We start from the raw sequence: 22,500 nt of genomic DNA, 5'->3' as shown, positions 1-22,500 counted from the left end.
GGATGTGTTCGGGTATCTCTCCTAACTCACAGGTCCTGTGTGTACTGAGGGATGTGTTCGGGTATCTCTCCTAACTCACAGGTCCTGTGTGTACTGAGGGATGTGTTCGGGTATCTCCTAACTCACAGGTCCTGTGTGTACTGAGGGATGTGTTCAGGTATCTCCTAACTCACAGGTCCTGTGTGTACTGAGGGATGTGTTCGGGTATCTCCTAACTCACAGGTCCTGTGTGTACTGAGGGATGTGTTCGGGTATCTCCTAACTCACAGGTCCTGTGTGTACTGAGGGATGTGTTCAGGTATCTCTCCTAACTCACAGGTCCTGTGTGTACTGAGGGATGTGTTCGGGTATCTCCTAACTCACAGGTCCTGTGTGTACTGAGGGATGTGTTCGGGGGTATCTCCTAACTCACAGGTCCTGTGTGTACTGAGGGATGTGTTCGGGTATCTCCTAACTCACAGGTCCTGTGTGTACTGAGGGATGTGTTCAGGTATCTCTCCTAACTCACAGGTCCTGTGTGTACTGAGGGATGTGTTCAGGTATCTCTCCTAACTCACAGGTCCTGTGTGTACTGAGGGATGTGTTCAGGTATCTCCTAACTCACAGGTCCTGTGTGTACTGAGGGATGTGTTCGGGTATCTCTCCTAACTCACAGGTCCTGTGTGTACTGAGGGATGTGTTCAGGTATCTCCTAACTCACAGGTCCTGTGTGTACTGAGGGATGTGTTCGGGTATCTCCTAACTCACAGGTCCTGTGTGTACTGAGGGATGTGTTCGGGTATCTCCTAACTCACAGGTCCTGTGTGTACTGAGGGATGTGTTCGGGTATCTCTCCTAACTCACAGGTCCTGTGTGTACTGAGGGATGTGTTCAGGTATCTCTCCTAACTCACAGGTCCTGTGTGTACTGAGGGATGTGTTCGGGTATCTCCTAACTCACAGGTCCTGTGTGTACTGAGGGATGTGTTCAGGTATCTCTCCTAACTCACAGGTCCTGTGTGTACTGAGGGATGTGTTCGGGTATCTCCTAACTCACAGGTCCTGTGTGTACTGAGGGATGTGTTCGGGTATCTCCAAACTCACAGGTCCTGTGTGTACTGAGGGATGTGTTCGGGTATCTCTCCTAACTCACAGGTCCTGTGTGTACTGAGGGATGTGTTCGGGTATCTCCTAACTCACAGGTCCTGTGTGTACTGAGGGATGTGTTCGGGTATCTCCTAACTCACAGGTCCTGTGTGTACTGAGGGATGTGTTCAGGTATCTCCTAACTCACAGGTCCTGTGTGTACTGAGGGATGTGTTCAGGTATCTCTCCTAACTCACAGGTCCTGTGTGTACTGAGGGATGTGTTCAGGTATCTCCTAACTCACAGGTCCTGTGTGTACTGATGGATGTGTTCAGGTATCTCTCCTAACTCACAGGTCCTGTGTGTACTGAGGGATGTGTTCGGGTATCTCCTAACTCACAGGTCCTGTGTGTACTGAGGGATGTGTTCAGGTATCTCTCCTAACTCACAGGTCCTGTGTGTACTGAGGGATGTGTTCAGGTATCTCTCCTAACTCACAGGTCCTGTGTGTACTGAGGGATGTGTTCAGGTATCTCTCCTAACTCACAGGTCCTGTGTGTACTGAGGGATGTGTTCGGGTATCTCTCCTAACTCACAGGTCCTGTGTGTACTGAGGGATGTGTTCAGGTATCTCTCCTAACTCACAGGTCCTGTGTGTACTGAGGGATGTGTTCAGGTATCTCTCTAACTCACAGGTCCTGTGTGTACTGAGGGATGTGTTCAGGTATCTCCTAACTCACAGGTCCTGTGTGTACTGAGGGATGTGTTCAGGTATCTCCTAACTCACAGGTCCTGTGTGTACTGAGGGATGTGTTCAGGTATCTCCTAACTCACAGGTCCTGTGTGTACTGAGGGATGTGTTCAGGTATCTCTCCTAACTCACAGGTCCTGTGTGTACTGAGGGATGTGTTCAGGTATCTCTCCTAACTCACAGGTCCTGTGTGTACTGAGGGATGTGTTCGGGTATCTCCTAACTCACAGGTCCTGTGTGTACTGAGGGATGTGTTCAGGTATCTCTCCTAACTCACAGGTCCTGTGTGTACTGAGGGATGTGTTCAGGTATCTCTCCTAACTCACAGGTCCTGTGTGTACTGAGGGATGTGTTCGGGTATCTCCTAACTCACAGGTCCTGTGTGTACTGAGGGATGTGTTCAGGTATCTCTCTAACTCACAGGTCCTGTGTGTACTGAGGGATGTGTTCAGGTATCTCCTAACTCACAGGTCCTGTGTGTACTGAGGGATGTGTTCAGGTATCTCCTAACTCACAGGTCCTGTGTGTACTGAGGGATGTGTTCAGGTATCTCCTAACTCACAGGTCCTGTGTGTACTGAGGGATGTGTTCGGGTATCTCCTAACTCACAGGTCCTGTGTGTACTGAGGGATGTGTTCAGGTATCTCTCCTAACTCACAGGTCCTGTGTGTACTGAGGGATGTGTTCAGGTATCTCTCCTAACTCACAGGTCCTGTGTGTACTGAGGGATGTGTTCGGGTATCTCCTAACTCACAGGTCCTGTGTGTACTGAGGGATGTGTTCAGGTATCTCTCCTAACTCACAGGTCCTGTGTGTACTGAGGATGTGTTCGGGTATCTCTCCTAACTCACAGGTCCTGTGTGTACTGAGGGATGTGTTCGGGTATCTCTCCTAACTCACAGGTCCTGTGTGTACTGAGGGATGTGTTCGGGTATCTCCTAACTCACAGGTCCTGTGTGTACTGAGGGATGTGTTCGGGTATCTCCTAACTCACAGGTCCTGTGTGTACTGAGGGATGTGTTCGGGTATCTCTCCTAACTCACAGGTCCTGTGTGTACTGAGGGATGTGTTCGGGTATCTCCTAACTCACAGGTCCTGTGTGTACTGAGGGATGTGTTCGGGTATCTCTCCTAACTCACAGGTCCTGTGTGTACTGAGGGATGTGTTCGGGTATCTCCTAACTCACAGGTCCTGTGTGTACTGAGGATGTGTTCGGGTATCTCCTAACTCACAGGTCCTGTGTGTACTGAGGATGTGTTCGGGTATCTCTCTAACTCACAGGTCCTGTGTGTACTGAGGGATGTGTTCAGGTATCTCTCCTAACTCACAGGTCCTGTGTGTACTGAGGGATGTGTTCAGGTATCTCTCCTAACTCACAGGTCCTGTGTGTACTGAGGGATGTGTTCAGGTATCTCCTAACTCACAGGTCCTGTGTGTACTGAGGATGTGTTCGGGTATCTCTCCTAACTCACAGGTCCTGTGTGTACTGAGGGATGTGTTCGGGTATCTCTCCTAACTCACAGGTCCTGTGTGTACTGAGGGATGTGTTCGGGTATCTCCTAACTCACAGGTCCTGTGTGTACTGAGGGATGTGTTCGGGTATCTCTCCTAACTCACAGGTCCTGTGTGTACTGAGGGATGTGTTCGGGTATCTCTCCTAACTCACAGGTCCTGTGTGTACTGAGGGATGTGTTCGGGTATCTCTCCTAACTCACAGGTCCTGTGTGTACTGAGGGATGTGTTCGGGTATCTCTCCTAACTCACAGGTCCTGTGTGTACTGAGGGATGTGTTCGGGTATCTCTCCTAACTCACAGGTCCTGTGTGTACTGAGGGATGTGTTCGGGTATCTCTCCTAACTCACAGGTCCTGTGTGTACTGAGGGATGTGTTCGGGTATCTCTCCTAACTCACAGGTCCTGTGTGTACTGAGGATGTGTTCGGGTATCTCTCCTAACTCACAGGTCCTGTGTGTACTGAGGGATGTGTTCGGGTATCTCCTAACTCACAGGTCCTGTGTGTACTGAGGGATGTGTTCGGGTATCTCTCTAACTCACAGGTCCTGTGTGTACTGAGGGATGTGTTCAGGTATCTCCTAACTCACAGGTCCTGTGTGTACTGAGGGATGTGTTCAGGTATCTCTCCTAACTCACAGGTCCTGTGTGTACTGAGGGATGTGTTCAGGTATCTCCTAACTCACAGGTCCTGTGTGTACTGAGGGATGTGTTCAGGTATCTCTCCTAACTCACAGGTCCTGTGTGTACTGAGGGATGTGTTCGGGTATCTCCTAACTCACAGGTCCTGTGTGTACTGAGGGATGTGTTCAGGTATCTCTCCTAACTCACAGGTCCTGTGTGTACTGAGGGATGTGTTCGGGTATCTCCTAACTCACAGGTCCTGTGTGTACTGAGGGATGTGTTCAGGTATCTCTCCTAACTCACAGGTCCTGTGTGTACTGAGGGATGTGTTCGGGTATCTCTCCTAACTCACAGGTCCTGTGTGTACTGAGGGATGTGTTCAGGTATCTCTCCTAACTCACAGGTCCTGTGTGTACTGAGGGATGTGTTCAGGTATCTCTCCTAACTCACAGGTCCTGTGTGTACTGAGGGATGTGTTCAGGTATCTCCTAACTCACAGGTCCTGTGTGTACTGAGGGATGTGTTCAGGTATCTCCTAACTCACAGGTCCTGTGTGTACTGAGGGATGTGTTCGGGTATCTCCTAACTCACAGGTCCTGTGTGTACTGAGGGATGTGTTCAGGTATCTCCCTAACTCACAGGTCCTGTGTGTACTGAGGGATGTGTTCGGGTATCTCCTAACTCACAGGTCCTGTGTGTACTGAGGGATGTGTTCAGGTATCTCTCCTAACTCACAGGTCCTGTGTGTACTGAGGGATGTGTTCGGGTATCTCCTAACTCACAGGTCCTGTGTGTACTGAGGGATGTGTTCAGGTATCTCCTAACTCACAGGTCCTGTGTGTACTGAGGGATGTGTTCGGGTATCTCCTAACTCACAGGTCCTGTGTGTACTGAGGGATGTGTTCGGGTATCTCCTAACTCACAGGTCCTGTGTGTACTGAGGGATGTGTTCAGGTATCTCTCCTAACTCACAGGTCCTGTGTGTACTGAGGGATGTGTTCAGGTATCTCCTAACTCACAGGTCCTGTGTGTACTGAGGGATGTGTTCAGGTATCTCCTAACTCACAGGTCCTGTGTGTACTGAGGGATGTGTTCAGGTATCTCTCCTAACTCACAGGTCCTGTGTGTACTGAGGGATGTGTTCGGGTATCTCCTAACTCACAGGTCCTGTGTGTACTGAGGGATGTGTTCAGGTATCTCTCCTAACTCACAGGTCCTGTGTGTACTGAGGGATGTGTTCGGGTATCTCCTAACTCACAGGTCCTGTGTGTACTGAGGGATGTGTTCAGGTATCTCTCCTAACTCACAGGTCCTGTGTGTACTGAGGATGTGTTCGGGTATCTCCTAACTCACAGGTCCTGTGTGTACTGAGGGATGTGTTCGGGTATCTCTCCTAACTCACAGGTCCTGTGTGTACTGAGGGATGTGTTCGGGTATCTCCTAACTCACAGGTCCTGTGTGTACTGAGGGATGTGTTCAGGTATCTCCTAACTCACAGGTCCTGTGTGTACTGAGGATGTGTTCAGGTATCTCTCCTAACTCACAGGTCCTGTGTGTACTGAGGGATGTGTTCGGGTATCTCCTAACTCACAGGTCCTGTGTGTACTGAGGGATGTGTTCAGGTATCTCTCCTAACTCACAGGTCCTGTGTGTACTGAGGGATGTGTTCGGGTATCTCCTAACTCACAGGTCCTGTGTGTACTGAGGGATGTGTTCGGGTATCTCTCCTAACTCACAGGTCCTGTGTGTACTGAGGGATGTGTTCGGGTATCTCCTAACTCACAGGTCCTGTGTGTACTGAGGGATGTGTTCAGGTATCTCCTAACTCACAGGTCCTGTGTGTACTGAGGGATGTGTTCGGGTATCTCCTAACTCACAGGTCCTGTGTGTACTGAGGGATGTGTTCGGGTATCTCCTAACTCACAGGTCCTGTGTGTACTGAGGGATGTGTTCGGGTATCTCTCCTAACTCACAGGTCCTGTGTGTACTGAGGGATGTGTTCGGGTATCTCTCCTAACTCACAGGTCCTGTGTGTACTGAGGGATGTGTTCAGGTATCTCTCCTAACTCACAGGTCCTGTGTGTACTGAGGGATGTGTTCGGGTATCTCCTAACTCACAGGTCCTGTGTGTACTGAGGGATGTGTTCAGGTATCTCTCCTAACTCACAGGTCCTGTGTGTACTGAGGGATGTGTTCGGGTATCTCCTAACTCACAGGTCCTGTGTGTACTGAGGGATGTGTTCGGGTATCTCCTAACTCACAGGTCCTGTGTGTACTGAGGGATGTGTTCGGGTATCTCTCCTAACTCACAGGTCCTGTGTGTACTGAGGGATGTGTTCAGGTATCTCTCCTAACTCACAGGTCCTGTGTGTACTGAGGGATGTGTTCAGGTATCTCCCTAACTCACAGGTCCTGTGTGTACTGAGGGATGTGTTCAGGTATCTCTCCTAACTCACAGGTCCTGTGTGTACTGAGGGATGTGTTCGGGTATCTCTCCTAACTCACAGGTCCTGTGTGTACTGAGGGATGTGTTCAGGTATCTCCTAACTCACAGGTCCTGTGTGTACTGAGGGATGTGTTCGGGTATCTCTCCTAACTCACAGGTCCTGTGTGTACTGAGGGATGTGTTCGGGTATCTCCTAACTCACAGGTCCTGTGTGTACTGAGGGATGTGTTCGGGTATCTCTCCTAACTCACAGGTCCTGTGTGTACTGAGGGATGTGTTCGGGTATCTCCTAACTCACAGGTCCTGTGTGTACTGAGGGATGTGTTCAGGTATCTCTCCTAACTCACAGGTCCTGTGTGTACTGAGGGATGTGTTCGGGTATCTCTCTAACTCACAGGTCCTGTGTGTACTGAGGGATGTGTTCAGGTATCTCTCCTAACTCACAGGTCCTGTGTGTACTGAGGGATGTGTTCAGGTATCTCCTAACTCACAGGTCCTGTGTGTACTGAGGGATGTGTTCAGGTATCTCTCCTAACTCACAGGTCCTGTGTGTACTGAGGGATGTGTTCGGGTATCTCCTAACTCACAGGTCCTGTGTGTACTGAGGGATGTGTTCAGGTATCTCTCCTAACTCACAGGTCCTGTGTGTACTGAGGGATGTGTTCGGGTATCTCCTAACTCACAGGTCCTGTGTGTACTGAGGGATGTGTTCAGGTATCTCTCCTAACTCACAGGTCCTGTGTGTACTGAGGGATGTGTTCAGGTATCTCTCCTAACTCACAGGTCCTGTGTGTACTGAGGGATGTGTTCAGGTATCTCTCTAACTCACAGGTCCTGTGTGTACTGAGGGATGTGTTCAGGTATCTCTCCTAACTCACAGGTCCTGTGTGTACTGAGGATGTGTTCAGGTATCTCTCTAACTCACAGGTCCTGTGTGTACTGAGGGATGTGTTCAGGTATCTCCCTAACTCACAGGTCCTGTGTGTACTGAGGATGTGTTCGGGTATCTCCTAACTCACAGGTCCTGTGTGTACTGAGGGATGTGTTCAGGTATCTCTCCTAACTCACAGGTCCTGTGTGTACTGAGGGATGTGTTCAGGTATCTCCTAACTCACAGGTCCTGTGTGTACTGAGGGATGTGTTCAGGTATCTCTCCTAACTCACAGGTCCTGTGTGTACTGAGGGATGTGTTCAGGTATCTCCTAACTCACAGGTCCTGTGTGTACTGAGGGATGTGTTCAGGTATCTCCTAACTCACAGGTCCTGTGTGTACTGAGGGATGTGTTCAGGTATCTCTCCTAACTCACAGGTCCTGTGTGTACTGAGGGATGTGTTCAGGTATCTCCTAACTCACAGGTCCTGTGTGTACTGAGGGATGTGTTCAGGTATCTCTCCTAACTCACAGGTCCTGTGTGTACTGAGGGATGTGTTCGGGTATCTCCTAACTCACAGGTCCTGTGTGTACTGAGGGATGTGTTCAGGTATCTCTCCTAACTCACAGGTCCTGTGTGTACTGAGGGATGTGTTCGGGTATCTCCTAACTCACAGGTCCTGTGTGTACTGAGGGATGTGTTCAGGTATCTCCTAACTCACAGGTCCTGTGTGTACTGAGGGATGTGTTCGGGTATCTCTCCTAACTCACAGGTCCTGTGTGTACTGAGGGATGTGTTCAGGTATCTCCTAACTCACAGGTCCTGTGTGTACTGAGGGATGTGTTCAGGTATCTCTCCTAACTCACAGGTCCTGTGTGTACTGAGGGATGTGTTCGGGTATCTCCTAACTCACAGGTCCTGTGTGTACTGAGGGATGTGTTCAGGTATCTCTCCTAACTCACAGGTCCTGTGTGTACTGAGGGATGTGTTCGGGTATCTCCTAACTCACAGGTCCTGTGTGTACTGAGGGATGTGTTCAGGTATCTCTCCTAACTCACAGGTCCTGTGTGTACTGAGGGATGTGTTCGGGTATCTCCTAACTCACAGGTCCTGTGTGTACTGAGGGATGTGTTCGGGTATCTCTCCTAACTCACAGGTCCTGTGTGTACTGAGGGATGTGTTCAGGTATCTCTCCTAACTCACAGGTCCTGTGTGTACTGAGGGATGTGTTCAGGTATCTCCTAACTCACAGGTCCTGTGTGTACTGAGGGATGTGTTCAGGTATCTCTCTAACTCACAGGTCCTGTGTGTACTGAGGGATGTGTTCAGGTATCTCCTAACTCACAGGTCCTGTGTGTACTGAGGGATGTGTTCAGGTATCTCTCCTAACTCACAGGTCCTGTGTGTACTGAGGGATGTGTTCGGGTATCTCTCCTAACTCACAGGTCCTGTGTGTACTGAGGGATGTGTTCAGGTATCTCTCCTAACTCACAGGTCCTGTGTGTACTGAGGGATGTGTTCGGGTATCTCCTAACTCACAGGTCCTGTGTGTACTGAGGGATGTGTTCGGGTATCTCTCCTAACTCACAGGTCCTGTGTGTACTGAGGGATGTGTTCAGGTATCTCTCCTAACTCACAGGTCCTGTGTGTACTGAGGGATGTGTTCGGGTATCTCTCCTAACTCACAGGTCCTGTGTGTACTGAGGGATGTGTTCAGGTATCTCTCCTAACTCACAGGTCCTGTGTGTACTGAGGGATGTGTTCAGGTATCTCCTAACTCACAGGTCCTGTGTGTACTGAGGGATGTGTTCGGGTATCTCCTAACTCACAGGTCCTGTGTGTACTGAGGGATGTGTTCAGGTATCTCTCCTAACTCACAGGTCCTGTGTGTACTGAGGGATGTGTTCAGGTATCTCCTAACTCACAGGTCCTGTGTGTACTGAGGGATGTGTTCAGGTATCTCTCCTAACTCACAGGTCCTGTGTGTACTGAGGGATGTGTTCGGGTATCTCCTAACTCACAGGTCCTGTGTGTACTGAGGGATGTGTTTGGGTATCTCCTAACTCACAGGTCCTGTGTGTACTGAGGGATGTGTTCGGGTATCTCTCCTAACTCACAGGTCCTGTGTGTACTGAGGGATGTGTTCGGGTATCTCCTAACTCACAGGTCCTGTGTGTACTGAGGGATGTGTTCGGGTATCTCTCCTAACTCACAGGTCCTGTGTGTACTGAGGGATGTGTTCGGGTATCTCCTAACTCACAGGTCCTGTGTGTACTGAGGGATGTGTTCAGGTATCTCCTAACTCACAGGTCCTGTGTGTACTGAGGGATGTGTTCAGGTATCTCTCCTAACTCACAGGTCCTGTGTGTACTGAGGGATGTGTTCAGGTATCTCCTAACTCACAGGTCCTGTGTGTACTGAGGGATGTGTTCAGGTATCTCTCCTAACTCACAGGTCCTGTGTGTACTGAGGGATGTGTTCGGGTATCTCCTAACTCACAGGTCCTGTGTGTACTGAGGGATGTGTTCAGGTATCTCTCCTAACTCACAGGTCCTGTGTGTACTGAGGGATGTGTTCAGGTATCTCTCCTAACTCACAGGTCCTGTGTGTACTGAGGGATGTGTTCGGGTATCTCTCCTAACTCACAGGTCCTGTGTGTACTGAGGGATGTGTTCAGGTATCTCTCTAACTCACAGGTCCTGTGTGTACTGAGGGATGTGTTCGGGTATCTCCTAACTCACAGGTCCTGTGTGTACTGAGGGATGTGTTCAGGTATCTCTCCTAACTCACAGGTCCTGTGTGTACTGAGGGATGTGTTCAGGTATCTCTCCTAACTCACAGGTCCTGTGTGTACTGAGGGATGTGTTCAGGTATCTCTCCTAACTCACAGGTCCTGTGTGTACTGAGGGATGTGTTCGGGTATCTCTCCTAACTCACAGGTCCTGTGTGTACTGAGGGATGTGTTCGGGTATCTCTCCTAACTCACAGGTCCTGTGTGTACTGAGGGATGTGTTCAGGTATCTCTCCTAACTCACAGGTCCTGTGTGTACTGAGGGATGTGTTCGGGTATCTCTCCTAACTCACAGGTCCTGTGTGTACTGAGGGATGTGTTCAGGTATCTCTCCTAACTCACAGGTCCTGTGTGTACTGAGGGATGTGTTCAGGTATCTCTCCTAACTCACAGGTCCTGTGTGTACTGAGGGATGTGTTCAGGTATCTCTCCTAACTCACAGGTCCTGTGTGTACTGAGGGATGTGTTCGGGTATCTCTCCTAACTCACAGGTCCTGTGTGTACTGAGGGATGTGTTCAGGTATCTCTCCTAACTCACAGGTCCTGTGTGTACTGAGGGATGTGTTCGGGTATCTCTCCTAACTCACAGGTCCTGTGTGTACTGAGGGATGTGTTCAGGTATCTCTCCTAACTCACAGGTCCTGTGTGTACTGAGGGATGTGTTCAGGTATCTCTCCTAACTCACAGGTCCTGTGTGTACTGAGGGATGTGTTCAGGTATCTCTCCTAACTCACAGGTCCTGTGTGTACTGAGGGATGTGTTCAGGTATCTCTCTAACTCACAGGTCCTGTGTGTACTGAGGGATGTGTTCAGGTATCTCTCCTAACTCACAGGTCCTGTGTGTACTGAGGGATGTGTTCAGGTATCTCTCCTAACTCACAGGTCCTGTGTGTACTGAGGGATGTGTTCGGGTATCTCTCTAACTCACAGGTCCTGTGTGTACTGAGGGATGTGTTCAGGTATCTCCTAACTCACAGGTCCTGTGTGTACTGAGGGATGTGTTCAGGTATCTCTCCTAACTCACAGGTCCTGTGTGTACTGAGGGATGTGTTCAGGTATCTCCTAACTCACAGGTCCTGTGTGTACTGAGGGATGTGTTCAGGTATCTCTCCTAACTCACAGGTCCTGTGTGTACTGAGGGATGTGTTCGGGTATCTCCTAACTCACAGGTCCTGTGTGTACTGAGGGATGTGTTCAGGTATCTCTCCTAACTCACAGGTCCTGTGTGTACTGAGGGATGTGTTCAGGTATCTCCTAACTCACAGGTCCTGTGTGTACTGAGGGATGTGTTCGGGTATCTCTCCTAACTCACAGGTCCTGTGTGTACTGAGGGATGTGTTCAGGTATCTCTCCTAACTCACAGGTCCTGTGTGTACTGAGGGATGTGTTCAGGTATCTCCTAACTCACAGGTCCTGTGTGTACTGAGGGATGTGTTCAGGTATCTCCTAACTCACAGGTCCTGTGTGTACTGAGGGATGTGTTCAGGTATCTCCTAACTCACAGGTCCTGTGTGTACTGAGGGATGTGTTCAGGTATCTCCTAACTCACAGGTCCTGTGTGTACTGAGGGATGTGTTCGGGTATCTCCTAACTCACAGGTCCTGTGTGTACTGAGGGATGTGTTCAGGTATCTCTCCTAACTCACAGGTCCTGTGTGTACTGAGGGATGTGTTCGGGTATCTCCTAACTCACAGGTCCTGTGTGTACTGAGGGATGTGTTCAGGTATCTCTCCTAACTCACAGGTCCTGTGTGTACTGAGGGATGTGTTCGGGTATCTCCTAACTCACAGGTCCTGTGTGTACTGAGGGATGTGTTCGGGTATCTCCTAACTCACAGGTCCTGTGTGTACTGAGGGATGTGTTCAGGTATCTCTCCTAACTCACAGGTCCTGTGTGTACTGAGGGATGTGTTCAGGTATCTCCTAACTCACAGGTCCTGTGTGTACTGAGGGATGTGTTCAGGTATCTCCTAACTCACAGGTCCTGTGTGTACTGAGGGATGTGTTCAGGTATCTCCTAACTCACAGGTCCTGTGTGTACTGAGGGATGTGTTCAGGTATCTCTCCTAACTCACAGGTCCTGTGTGTACTGAGGGATGTGTTCAGGTATCTCTCCTAACTCACAGGTCCTGTGTGTACTGAGGGATGTGTTCAGGTATCTCCCTAACTCACAGGTCCTGTGTGTACTGAGGGATGTGTTCAGGTATCTCTCCTAACTCACAGGTCCTGTGTGTACTGAGGGATGTGTTCGGGTATCTCTCCTAACTCACAGGTCCTGTGTGTACTGAGGGATGTGTTCAGGTATCTCTCCTAACTCACAGGTCCTGTGTGTACTGAGGGATGTGTTCAGGTATCTCTCCTAACTCACAGGTCCTGTGTGTACTGAGGGATGTGTTCGGGTATCTCTCCTAACTCACAGGTCCTGTGTGTACTGAGGGATGTGTTCAGGTATCTCTCCTAACTCACAGGTCCTGTGTGTACTGAGGGATGTGTTCAGGTATCTCTCCTAACTCACAGGTCCTGTGTGTACTGAGGGATGTGTTCGGGTATCTCTCCTAACTCACAGGTCCTGTGTGTACTGAGGGATGTGTTCGGGGGTATCTCCTAACTCACAGGTCCTGTGTGTACTGAGGGATGTGTTCAGGTATCTCTCCTAACTCACAGGTCCTGTGTGTACTGAGGGATGTGTTCGGGTATCTCCTAACTCACAGGTCCTGTGTATACTGAGGGATGTGTTCAGGTATTTCTCCTAACTCACAGGTCCTGTGTGTACTGAGGGATGTGTTCAGGTATCTCTCCTAACTCACAGGTCCTGTGTGTACTGAGGGATGTGTTCAGGTATCTCTCCTAACTCACAGGTCCTGTGTGTACTGAGGGATGTGTTCAGGTATCTCTCCTAACTCACAGGTCCTGTGTGTACTGAGGGATGTGTTCAGGTATCTCTCCTAACTCACAGGTCCTGTGTGTACTGAGGGATGTGTTCAGGTATCTCTCCTAACTCACAGGTCCTGTGTGTACTGAGGGATGTGTTCGGGTATCTCCTAACTCACAGGTCCTGTGTGTACTGAGGGATGTGTTCAGGTATCTCCTAACTCACAGGTCCTGTGTGTACTGAGGGATGTGTTCAGGTATCTCCTAACTCACAGGTCCTGTGTGTACTGAGGGATGTGTTCGGGTATCTCCCAACTCACAGGTCCTGTGTGTACTGAGGGATGTGTTCAGGTATCTCCTAACTCACAGGTCCTGTGTGTACTGAGGGATGTGTTCAGGTATCTCCTAACTCACAGGTCCTGTGTGTACTGAGGGATGTGTTCAGGTATCTCTCCTAACTCACAGGTCCTGTGTGTACTGAGGGATGTGTTCAGGTATCTCCTAACTCACAGGTCCTGTGTGTACTGAGGGATGTGTTCAGGTATCTCCTAACTCACAGGTCCTGTGTGTACTGAGGGATGTGTTCAGGTATCTCTCCTAACTCACAGGTCCTGTGTGTACTGAGGGATGTGTTCAGGTATCTCTCTAACTCACAGGTCCTGTGTGTACTGAGGGATGTGTTCAGGTATCTCTCCTAACTCACAGGTCCTGTGTGTACTGAGGGATGTGTTCAGGTATCTCCTAACTCACAGGTCCTGTGTGTACTGAGGGATGTGTTCGGGTATCTCTCCTAACTCACAGGTCCTGTGTGTACTGAGGGATGTGTTCAGGTATCTCCTAACTCACAGGTCCTGTGTGTACTGAGGGATGTGTTCAGGTATCTCTCCTAACTCACAGGTCCTGTGTGTACTGAGGGATGTGTTCAGGTATCTCTCCTAACTCACAGGTCCTGTGTGTACTGAGGGATGTGTTCGGGTATCTCTCCTAACTCACAGGTCCTGTGTGTACTGAGGGATGTGTTCAGGTATCTCTCCTAACTCACAGGTCCTGTGTGTACTGAGGGATGTGTTCAGGTATCTCTCCTAACTCACAGGTCCTGTGTGTACTGAGGGATGTGTTCAGGTATCTCTCCTAACTCACAGGTCCTGTGTGTACTGAGGGATGTGTTCAGGTATCTCCTAACTCACAGGTCCTGTGTGTACTGAGGGATGTGTTCAGGTATCTCCTAACTCACAGGTCCTGTGTGTACTGAGGGATGTGTTCAGGTATCTCCTAACTCACAGGTCCTGTGTGTACTGAGGGATGTGTTCAGGTATCTCTCCTAACTCACAGGTCCTGTGTGTACTGAGGGATGTGTTCAGGTATCTCCTAACTCACAGGTCCTGTGTGTACTGAGGGATGTGTTCGGGTATCTCTCCTAACTCACAGGTCCTGTGTGTACTGAGGGATGTGTTCGGGTATCTCCTAACTCACAGGTCCTGTGTGTACTGATGGATGTGTTCAGGTATCTCCTAACTCACAGGTCCTGTGTGTACTGAGGGATGTGTTTGGGTATATCTCATAACTCACAGGTCCTGTGTGTACTGAGGGATGTGTTCGGTTATCTCTCCTAACTCACAGGTCCTGTGTGTACTGAGGGATGTGTTCGGGTATCTCTCCTAACTCACAGGTCCTGTGTGTACTGAGGGATGTGTTCAGGTATCTCCTAACTCACAGGTCCTGTGTGTACTGAGGGATGTGTTCAGGTATCTCCTAACTCACAGGTCCTGTGTGTACTGAGGGATGTGTTCAGGTATCTCCTAACTCACAGGTCCTGTGTGTACTGAGGGATGTGTTCAGGTATCTCTCCTAACTCACAGGTCCTGTGTGTACTGAGGGATGTGTTCAGGTATCTCCTAACTCACAGGTCCTGTGTGTACTGAGGGATGTGTTCAGGTATCTCTCCCAACTCACAGGTCCTGTGTGTACTGAGGGATGTGTTCGGGTATCTCCCAACTCACAGGTCCTGTGTGTACTGAGGGATGTGTTCAGGTATCTCCTAACTCACAGGTCCTGTGTGTACTGAGGGATGTGTTCGGGTATCTCCTAACTCACAGGTCCTGTGTGTACTGAGGGATGTGTTCAGGTATCTCCTAACTCACAGGTCCTGTGTGTACTGAGGGATGTGTTCAGGTATCTCCTAACTCACAGGTCCTGTGTGTACTGAGGGATGTGTTCGGGTATCTCCTAACTCACAGGTCCTGTGTGTACTGAGGGATGTGTTCAGGTATCTCCTAACTCACAGGTCCTGTGTGTACTGAGGGATGTGTTCAGGTATCTCCTAACTCACAGGTCCTGTGTGTACTGAGGGATGTGTTCAGGTATCTCTCCTAACTCACAGGTCCTGTGTGTACTGAGGGATGTGTTCAGGTATCTCTCCTAACTCACAGGTCCTGTGTGTACTGAGGGATGTGTTCAGGTATCTCTCTAACTCACAGGTCCTGTGTGTACTGAGGGATGTGTTCGGGTATCTCCTAACTCACAGGTCCTGTGTGTACTGAGGATGTGTTCAGGTATCTCCTAACTCACAGGTCCTGTGTGTACTGAGGGATGTGTTCAGGTATCTCTCCTAACTCACAGGTCCTGTGTGTACTGAGGGATGTGTTCGGGTATCTCTCCTAACTCACAGGTCCTGTGTGTACTGAGGGATGTGTTCGGGTATCTCCTAACTCACAGGTCCTGTGTGTACTGAGGGATGTGTTCAGGTATCTCTCCTAACTCACAGGTCCTGTGTGTACTGAGGGATGTGTTCGGGTATCTCCTAACTCACAGGTCCTGTGTGTACTGAGGGATGTGTTCAGGTATCTCCTAACTCACAGGTCCTGTGTGTACTGAGGGATGTGTTCAGGTATCTCCTAACTCACAGGTCCTGTGTGTACTGAGGGATGTGTTCGGGTATCTCTCCTAACTCACAGGTCCTGTGTGTACTGAGGGATGTGTTCAGGTATCTCCTAACTCACAGGTCCTGTGTGTACTGAGGGATGTGTTCAGGTATCTCTCCTAACTCACAGGTCCTGTGTGTACTGAGGGATGTGTTCAGGTATCTCTCCTAACTCACAGGTCCTGTGTGTACTGAGGGATGTGTTCAGGTATCTCTCCTAACTCACAGGTCCTGTGTGTACTGAGGGATGTGTTCAGGTATCTCTCCTAACTCACAGGTCCTGTGTGTACTGAGGGATGTGTTCGGGTATCTCCTAACTCACAGGTCCTGTGTGTACTGAGGGATGTGTTCAGGTATCTCTCCTAACTCACAGGTCCTGTGTGTACTGAGGGATGTGTTCGGGTATCTCCTAACTCACAGGTCCTGTGTGTACTGAGGGATGTGTTCAGGTATCTCCTAACTCACAGGTCCTGTGTGTACTGAGGGATGTGTTCAGGTATCTCCTAACTCACAGGTCCTGTGTGTACTGAGGGATGTGTTCGGGTATCTCCTAACTCACAGGTCCTGTGTGTACTGAGGGATGTGTTCAGGTATCTCCTAACTCACAGGTCCTGTGTGTACTGAGGGATGTGTTCAGGTATCTCCTAACTCACAGGTCCTGTGTGTACTGAGGGATGTGTTCAGGTATCTCTCCTAACTCACAGGTCCTGTGTGTACTGAGGGATGTGTTCAGGTATCTCCTAACTCACAGGTCCTGTGTGTACTGAGGGATGTGTTCAGGTATCTCTCCTAACTCACAGGTCCTGTGTGTACTGAGGGATGTGTTCAGGTATCTCTCCTAACTCACAGGTCCTGTGTGTACTGAGGGATGTGTTCAGGTATCTCTCCTAACTCACAGGTCCTGTGTGTACTGAGGGATGTGTTCAGGTATCTCTCCTAACTCACAGGTCCTGTGTGTACTGAGGGATGTGTTCAGGTATCTCCTAACTCACAGGTCCTGTGTGTACTGAGGGATGTGTTCAGGTATCTCTCCTAACTCACAGGTCCTGTGTGTACTGAGGGATGTGTTCAGGTATCTCTCCTAACTCACAGGTCCTGTGTGTACTGAGGGATGTGTTCAGGTATCTCTCCTAACTCACAGGTCCTGTGTGTACTGAGGGATGTGTTCAGGTATCTCTCCTAACTCACAGGTCCTGTGTGTACTGAGGGATGTGTTCAGGTATCTCTCCTAACTCACAGGTCCTGTGTGTACTGAGGGATGTGTTCGGGTATCTCTCCTAACTCACAGGTCCTGTGTGTACTGAGGGATGTGTTCAGGTATCTCTCCTAACTCACAGGTCCTGTGTGTACTGAGGGATGTGTTCAGGTATCTCTCCTAACTCACAGGTCCTGTGTGTACTGAGGGATGTGTTCAGGTATCTCTCCTAACTCACAGGTCCTGTGTGTACTGAGGGATGTGTTCAGGTATCTCCTAACTCACAGGTCCTGTGTGTACTGAGGGATGTGTTCAGGTATCTCCTAACTCACAGGTCCTGTGTGTACTGAGGGATGTGTTCAGGTATCTCTCCTAACTCACAGGTCCTGTGTGTACTGAGGGATGTGTTCAGGTATCTCTCTAACTCACAGGTCCTGTGTGTACTGAGGGATGTGTTCGGGTATCTCTCCTAACTCACAGGTCCTGTGTGTACTGAGGGATGTGTTCGGGTATCTCCTAACTCACAGGTCCTGTGTGTACTGAGGGATGTGTTCAGGTATCTCCTAACTCACAGGTCCTGTGTGTACTGAGGGATGTGTTCAGGTATCTCTCCTAACTCACAGGTCCTGTGTGTACTGAGGGATGTGTTCGGGTATCTCTCCTAACTCACAGGTCCTGTGTGTACTGAGGGATGTGTTCAGGTATCTCTCCTAACTCACAGGTCCTGTGTGTACTGAGGGATGTGTTCAGGTATCTCCTAACTCACAGGTCCTGTGTGTACTGAGGGATGTGTTCAGGTATCTCCTAACTCACAGGTCCTGTGTGTACTGAGGATGTGTTCAGGTATCTCCTAACTCACAGGTCCTGTGTGTACTGAGGGATGTGTTCAGGTATCTCTCTAACTCACAGGTCCTGTGTGTACTGAGGGATGTGTTCAGGTATCTCCTAACTCACAGGTCCTGTGTGTACTGAGGGATGTGTTCAGGTATCTCTCCCAACTCACAGGTCCTGTGTGTACTGAGGGATGTGTTCGGGTATCTCCCAACTCACAGGTCCTGTGTGTACTGAGGGATGTGTTCAGGTATCTCCTAACTCACAGGTCCTGTGTGTACTGAGGGATGTGTTCGGGTATCTCCTAACTCACAGGTCCTGTGTGTACTGAGGGATGTGTTCAGGTATCTCTCCTAACTCACAGGTCCTGTGTGTACTGAGGGATGTGTTCAGGTATCTCCTAACTCACAGGTCCTGTGTGTACTGAGGGATGTGTTCGGGTATCTCCTAACTCACAGGTCCTGTGTGTACTGAGGGATGTGTTCAGGTATCTCCTAACTCACAGGTCCTGTGTGTACTGAGGGATGTGTTCAGGTATCTCCTAACTCACAGGTCCTGTGTGTACTGAGGGATGTGTTCAGGTATCTCTCCTAACTCACAGGTCCTGTGTGTACTGAGGGATGTGTTCAGGTATCTCTCCTATCTCACAGGTCCTGTGTGTACTGAGGGATGTGTTCGGGTATCTCCTAACTCACAGGTCCTGTGTGTACTGAGGGATGTGTTCAGGTATCTCCTAACTCACAGGTCCTGTGTGTACTGAGGGATGTGTTCAGGTATCTCTCCTAACTCACAGGTCCTGTGTGTACTGAGGGATGTGTTCAGGTATCTCTCCTAACTCACAGGTCCTGTGTGTACTGAGGGATGTGTTCGGGTATCTCTCCTAACTCACAGGTCCTGTGTGTACTGAGGGATGTGTTCGGGTATCTCCTAACTCACAGGTCCTGTGTGTACTGAGGGATGTGTTCAGGTATCTCCTAACTCACAGGTCCTGTGTGTACTGAGGGATGTGTTCGGGTATCTCCTAACTCACAGGTCCTGTGTGTACTGAGGGATGTGTTCGGGTATCTCCTAACTCACAGGTCCTGTGTGTACTGAGGGATGTGTTCAGGTATCTCTCTAACTCACAGGTCCTGTGTGTACTGAGGGATGTGTTCGGGTATCTCTCCTAACTCACAGGTCCTGTGTGTACTGAGGGATGTGTTCGGGTATCTCCTAACTCACAGGTCCTGTGTGTACTGAGGGATGTGTTCAGGTATCTCTCCTAACTCACAGGTCCTGTGTGTACTGAGGGATGTGTTCAGGTATCTCTCCTAACTCACAGGTCCTGTGTGTACTGAGGGATGTGTTCAGGTATCTCTCCTAACTCACAGGTCCTGTGTGTACTGAGGGATGTGTTCAGGTATCTCCTAACTCACAGGTCCTGTGTGTACTGAGGGATGTGTTCAGGTATCTCCTAACTCACAGGTCCTGTGTGTACTGAGGGATGTGTTCAGGTATCTCTCCTAACTCACAGGTCCTGTGTGTACTGAGGGATGTGTTCGGGGTATCTCTCCTAACTCACAGGTCCTGTGTGTACTGAGGGATGTGTTCAGGTATCTCTCCTAACTCACAGGTCCTGTGTGTACTGAGGGATGTGTTCAGGTATCTCTCCTAACTCACAGGTCCTGTGTGTACTGAGGGATGTGTTCAGGTATCTCTCCTAACTCACAGGTCCTGTGTGTACTGAGGGATGTGTTCAGGTATCTCTCCTAACTCACAGGTCCTGTGTGTACTGAGGGATGTGTTCGGGTATCTCTCCTAACTCACAGGTCCTGTGTGTACTGAGGGATGTGTTCAGGTATCTCCTAACTCACAGGTCCTGTGTGTACTGAGGGATGTGTTCGGGTATCTCTCCTAACTCACAGGTCCTGTGTGTACTGAGGGATGTGTTCGGGGGTATCTCTCCTAACTCACAGGTCCTGTGTGTACTGAGGGATGTGTTCAGGTATCTCTCCTAACTCACAGGTCCTGTGTGTACTGAGGGATGTGTTCAGGTATCTCCTAACTCACAGGTCCTGTGTGTACTGAGGGATGTGTTCAGGTATCTCTCCTAACTCACAGGTCCTGTGTGTACTGAGGGATGTGTTCAGGTATCTCTCCTAACTCACAGGTCCTGTGTGTACTGAGGGATGTGTTCGGGTATCTCTCCTAACTCACAGGTCCTGTGTGTACTGAGGATGTGTTCAGGTATCTCTCCTAACTCACAGGTCCTGTGTGTACTGAGGGATGTGTTCAGGTATCTCCTAACTCACAGGTCCTGTGTGTACTGAGGGATGTGTTCAGGTATCTCCTAACTCACAGGTCCTGTGTGTACTGAGGGATGTGTTCAGGTATCTCCTAACTCACAGGTCCTGTGTGTACTGAGGGATGTGTTCAGGTATCTCTCCTAACTCACAGGTCCTGTGTGTACTGAGGGATGTGTTCAGGTATCTCCTAACTCACAGGTCCTGTGTGTACTGAGGGATGTGTTCGGGTATCTCTCCTAACTCACAGGTCCTGTGTGTACTGAGGGATGTGTTCAGGTATCTCTCCTAACTCACAGGTCCTGTGTGTACTGAGGGATGTGTTCAGGTATCTCCTAACTCACAGGTCCTGTGTGTACTGAGGGATGTGTTCAGGTATCTCCTAACTCACAGGTCCTGTGTGTACTGAGGGATGTGTTCGGGTATCTCTCCTAACTCACAGGTCCTGTGTGTACTGAGGGATGTGTTCAGGTATCTCTCCTAACTCACAGGTCCTGTGTGTACTGAGGGATGTGTTCGGGTATCTCTCCTAACTCACAGGTCCTGTGTGTACTGAGGGATGTGTTCAGGTATCTCCTAACTCACAGGTCCTGTGTGTACTGAGGGATGTGTTCAGGTATCTCCTAACTCACATGTCCTGTGTGTACTGAGGGATGTGTTCAGGTATCTCTCCTAACTCACAGGTCCTGTGTGTACTGAGGGATGTGTTCAGGTATCTCTCCTAACTCACAGGTCCTGTGTGTACTGAGGGATGTGTTCAGGTATCTCTCCTAACTCACAGGTCCTGTGTGTACTGAGGGATGTGTTCAGGTATCTCCTAACTCACAGGTCCTGTGTGTACTGAGGGATGTGTTCGGGTATCTCTCCTAACTCACAGGTCCTGTGTGTACTGAGGGATGTGTTCAGGTATCTCCTAACTCACAGGTCCTGTGTGTACTGAGGGATGTGTTCAGGTATCTCTCCTAACTCACAGGTCCTGTGTGTACTGAGGGATGTGTTCAGGTATCTCTCCTAACTCACAGGTCCTGTGTGTACTGAGGGATGTGTTCAGGTATCTCCTAACTCACAGGTCCTGTGTGTACTGAGGGATGTGTTCAGGTATCTCCTAACTCACAGGTCCTGTGTGTACTGAGGGATGTGTTCAGGTATCTCTCCTAACTCACAGGTCCTGTGTGTACTGAGGGATGTGTTCAGGTATCTCCTAACTCACAGGTCCTGTGTGTACTGAGGGATGTGTTCAGGTATCTCCTAACTCACAGGTCCTGTGTGTACTGAGGGATGTGTTCAGGTATCTCTCCTAACTCACAGGTCCTGTGTGTACTGAGGGATGTGTTCGGGTATATCTCCTAACTCACAGGTCCTGTGTGTACTGAGGGATGTGTTCAGGTATCTCCTAACTCACAGGTCCTGTGTGTACTGAGGGATGTGTTCAGGTATCTCCTAACTCACAGGTCCTGTGTGTACTGAGGGATGTGTTCAGGTATCTCCTAACTCACAGGTCCTGTGTGTACTGAGGGATGTGTTCAGGTATCTCTCCTAACTCACAGGTCCTGTGTGTACTGAGGGATGTGTTCAGGTATCTCTCCTAACTCACAGGTCCTGTGTGTACTGAGGGATGTGTTCAGGTATCTCCTAACTCACAGGTCCTGTGTGTACTGAGGGATGTGTTCAGGTATCTCCTAACTCACAGGTCCTGTGTGTACTGAGGGATGTGTTCAGGTATCTCTCCTAACTCACAGGTCCTGTGTGTACTGAGGGATGTGTTCAGGTATCTCCTAACTCACAGGTCCTGTGTGTACTGAGGGATGTGTTCAGGTATCTCCTAACTCACAGGTCCTGTGTGTACTGAGGGATGTGTTCAGGTATCTCTCCTAACTCACAGGTCCTGTGTGTACTGAGGGATGTGTTCGGGTATCTCTCCTAACTCACAGGTCCTGTGTGTACTGAGGGATGTGTTCAGGTATCTCCTAACTCACAGGTCCTGTGTGTACTGAGGGATGTGTTCAGGTATCTCCTAACTCACAGGTCCTGTGTGTACTGAGGGATGTGTTCAGGTATCTCCTAACTCACAGGTCCTGTGTGTACTGAGGGATGTGTTCAGGTATCTTGCTCAGTTTCTGGTTCGAACAGTCGACCGTCATCCCTTCACACCGGCACTTTTCAGGACAGGCCAGGTCGGATAAACAGTCCCCTCCCAGCTTACCGCGGTAGTCCTCAGTACCTAGAGGACCAACGAGATCGGGGGTTTTACAGACCCGGGACACTCGAACGCGACGGCAACACAACCACGACACGACACACACACACACACACACACACACACACGGAGACACAGAGGGACTA

At 49.7% G+C, this 22,500-nt stretch overlaps 1 protein-coding gene across 1 annotated transcript in view; it reads right to left on the bottom strand.

The window, feature by feature from the left end:
• Positions 1–22,500, bottom strand: part of LOC106595776 (slit homolog 2 protein) — a gene marked incomplete at its 5' end in the record, with an annotated part of 138,378 nt that overhangs the window by 64,476 nt on the left and 51,402 nt on the right. The window contains 1 exon segment of the mRNA XM_045711249.1: positions 22,228–22,378. Coding sequence (XP_045567205.1) covers positions 22,228–22,378 — 151 coding nt within the window.

Source organism: Salmo salar, unplaced genomic scaffold, assembly GCF_905237065.1.
Source record: "Salmo salar unplaced genomic scaffold, Ssal_v3.1, whole genome shotgun sequence".
NCBI lineage: Eukaryota > Metazoa > Chordata > Actinopteri > Salmoniformes > Salmonidae > Salmo > Salmo salar.
Note: the sequence above shows the minus strand (reverse complement) of the source record. Positions and strands in the feature narration are given on the sequence as shown.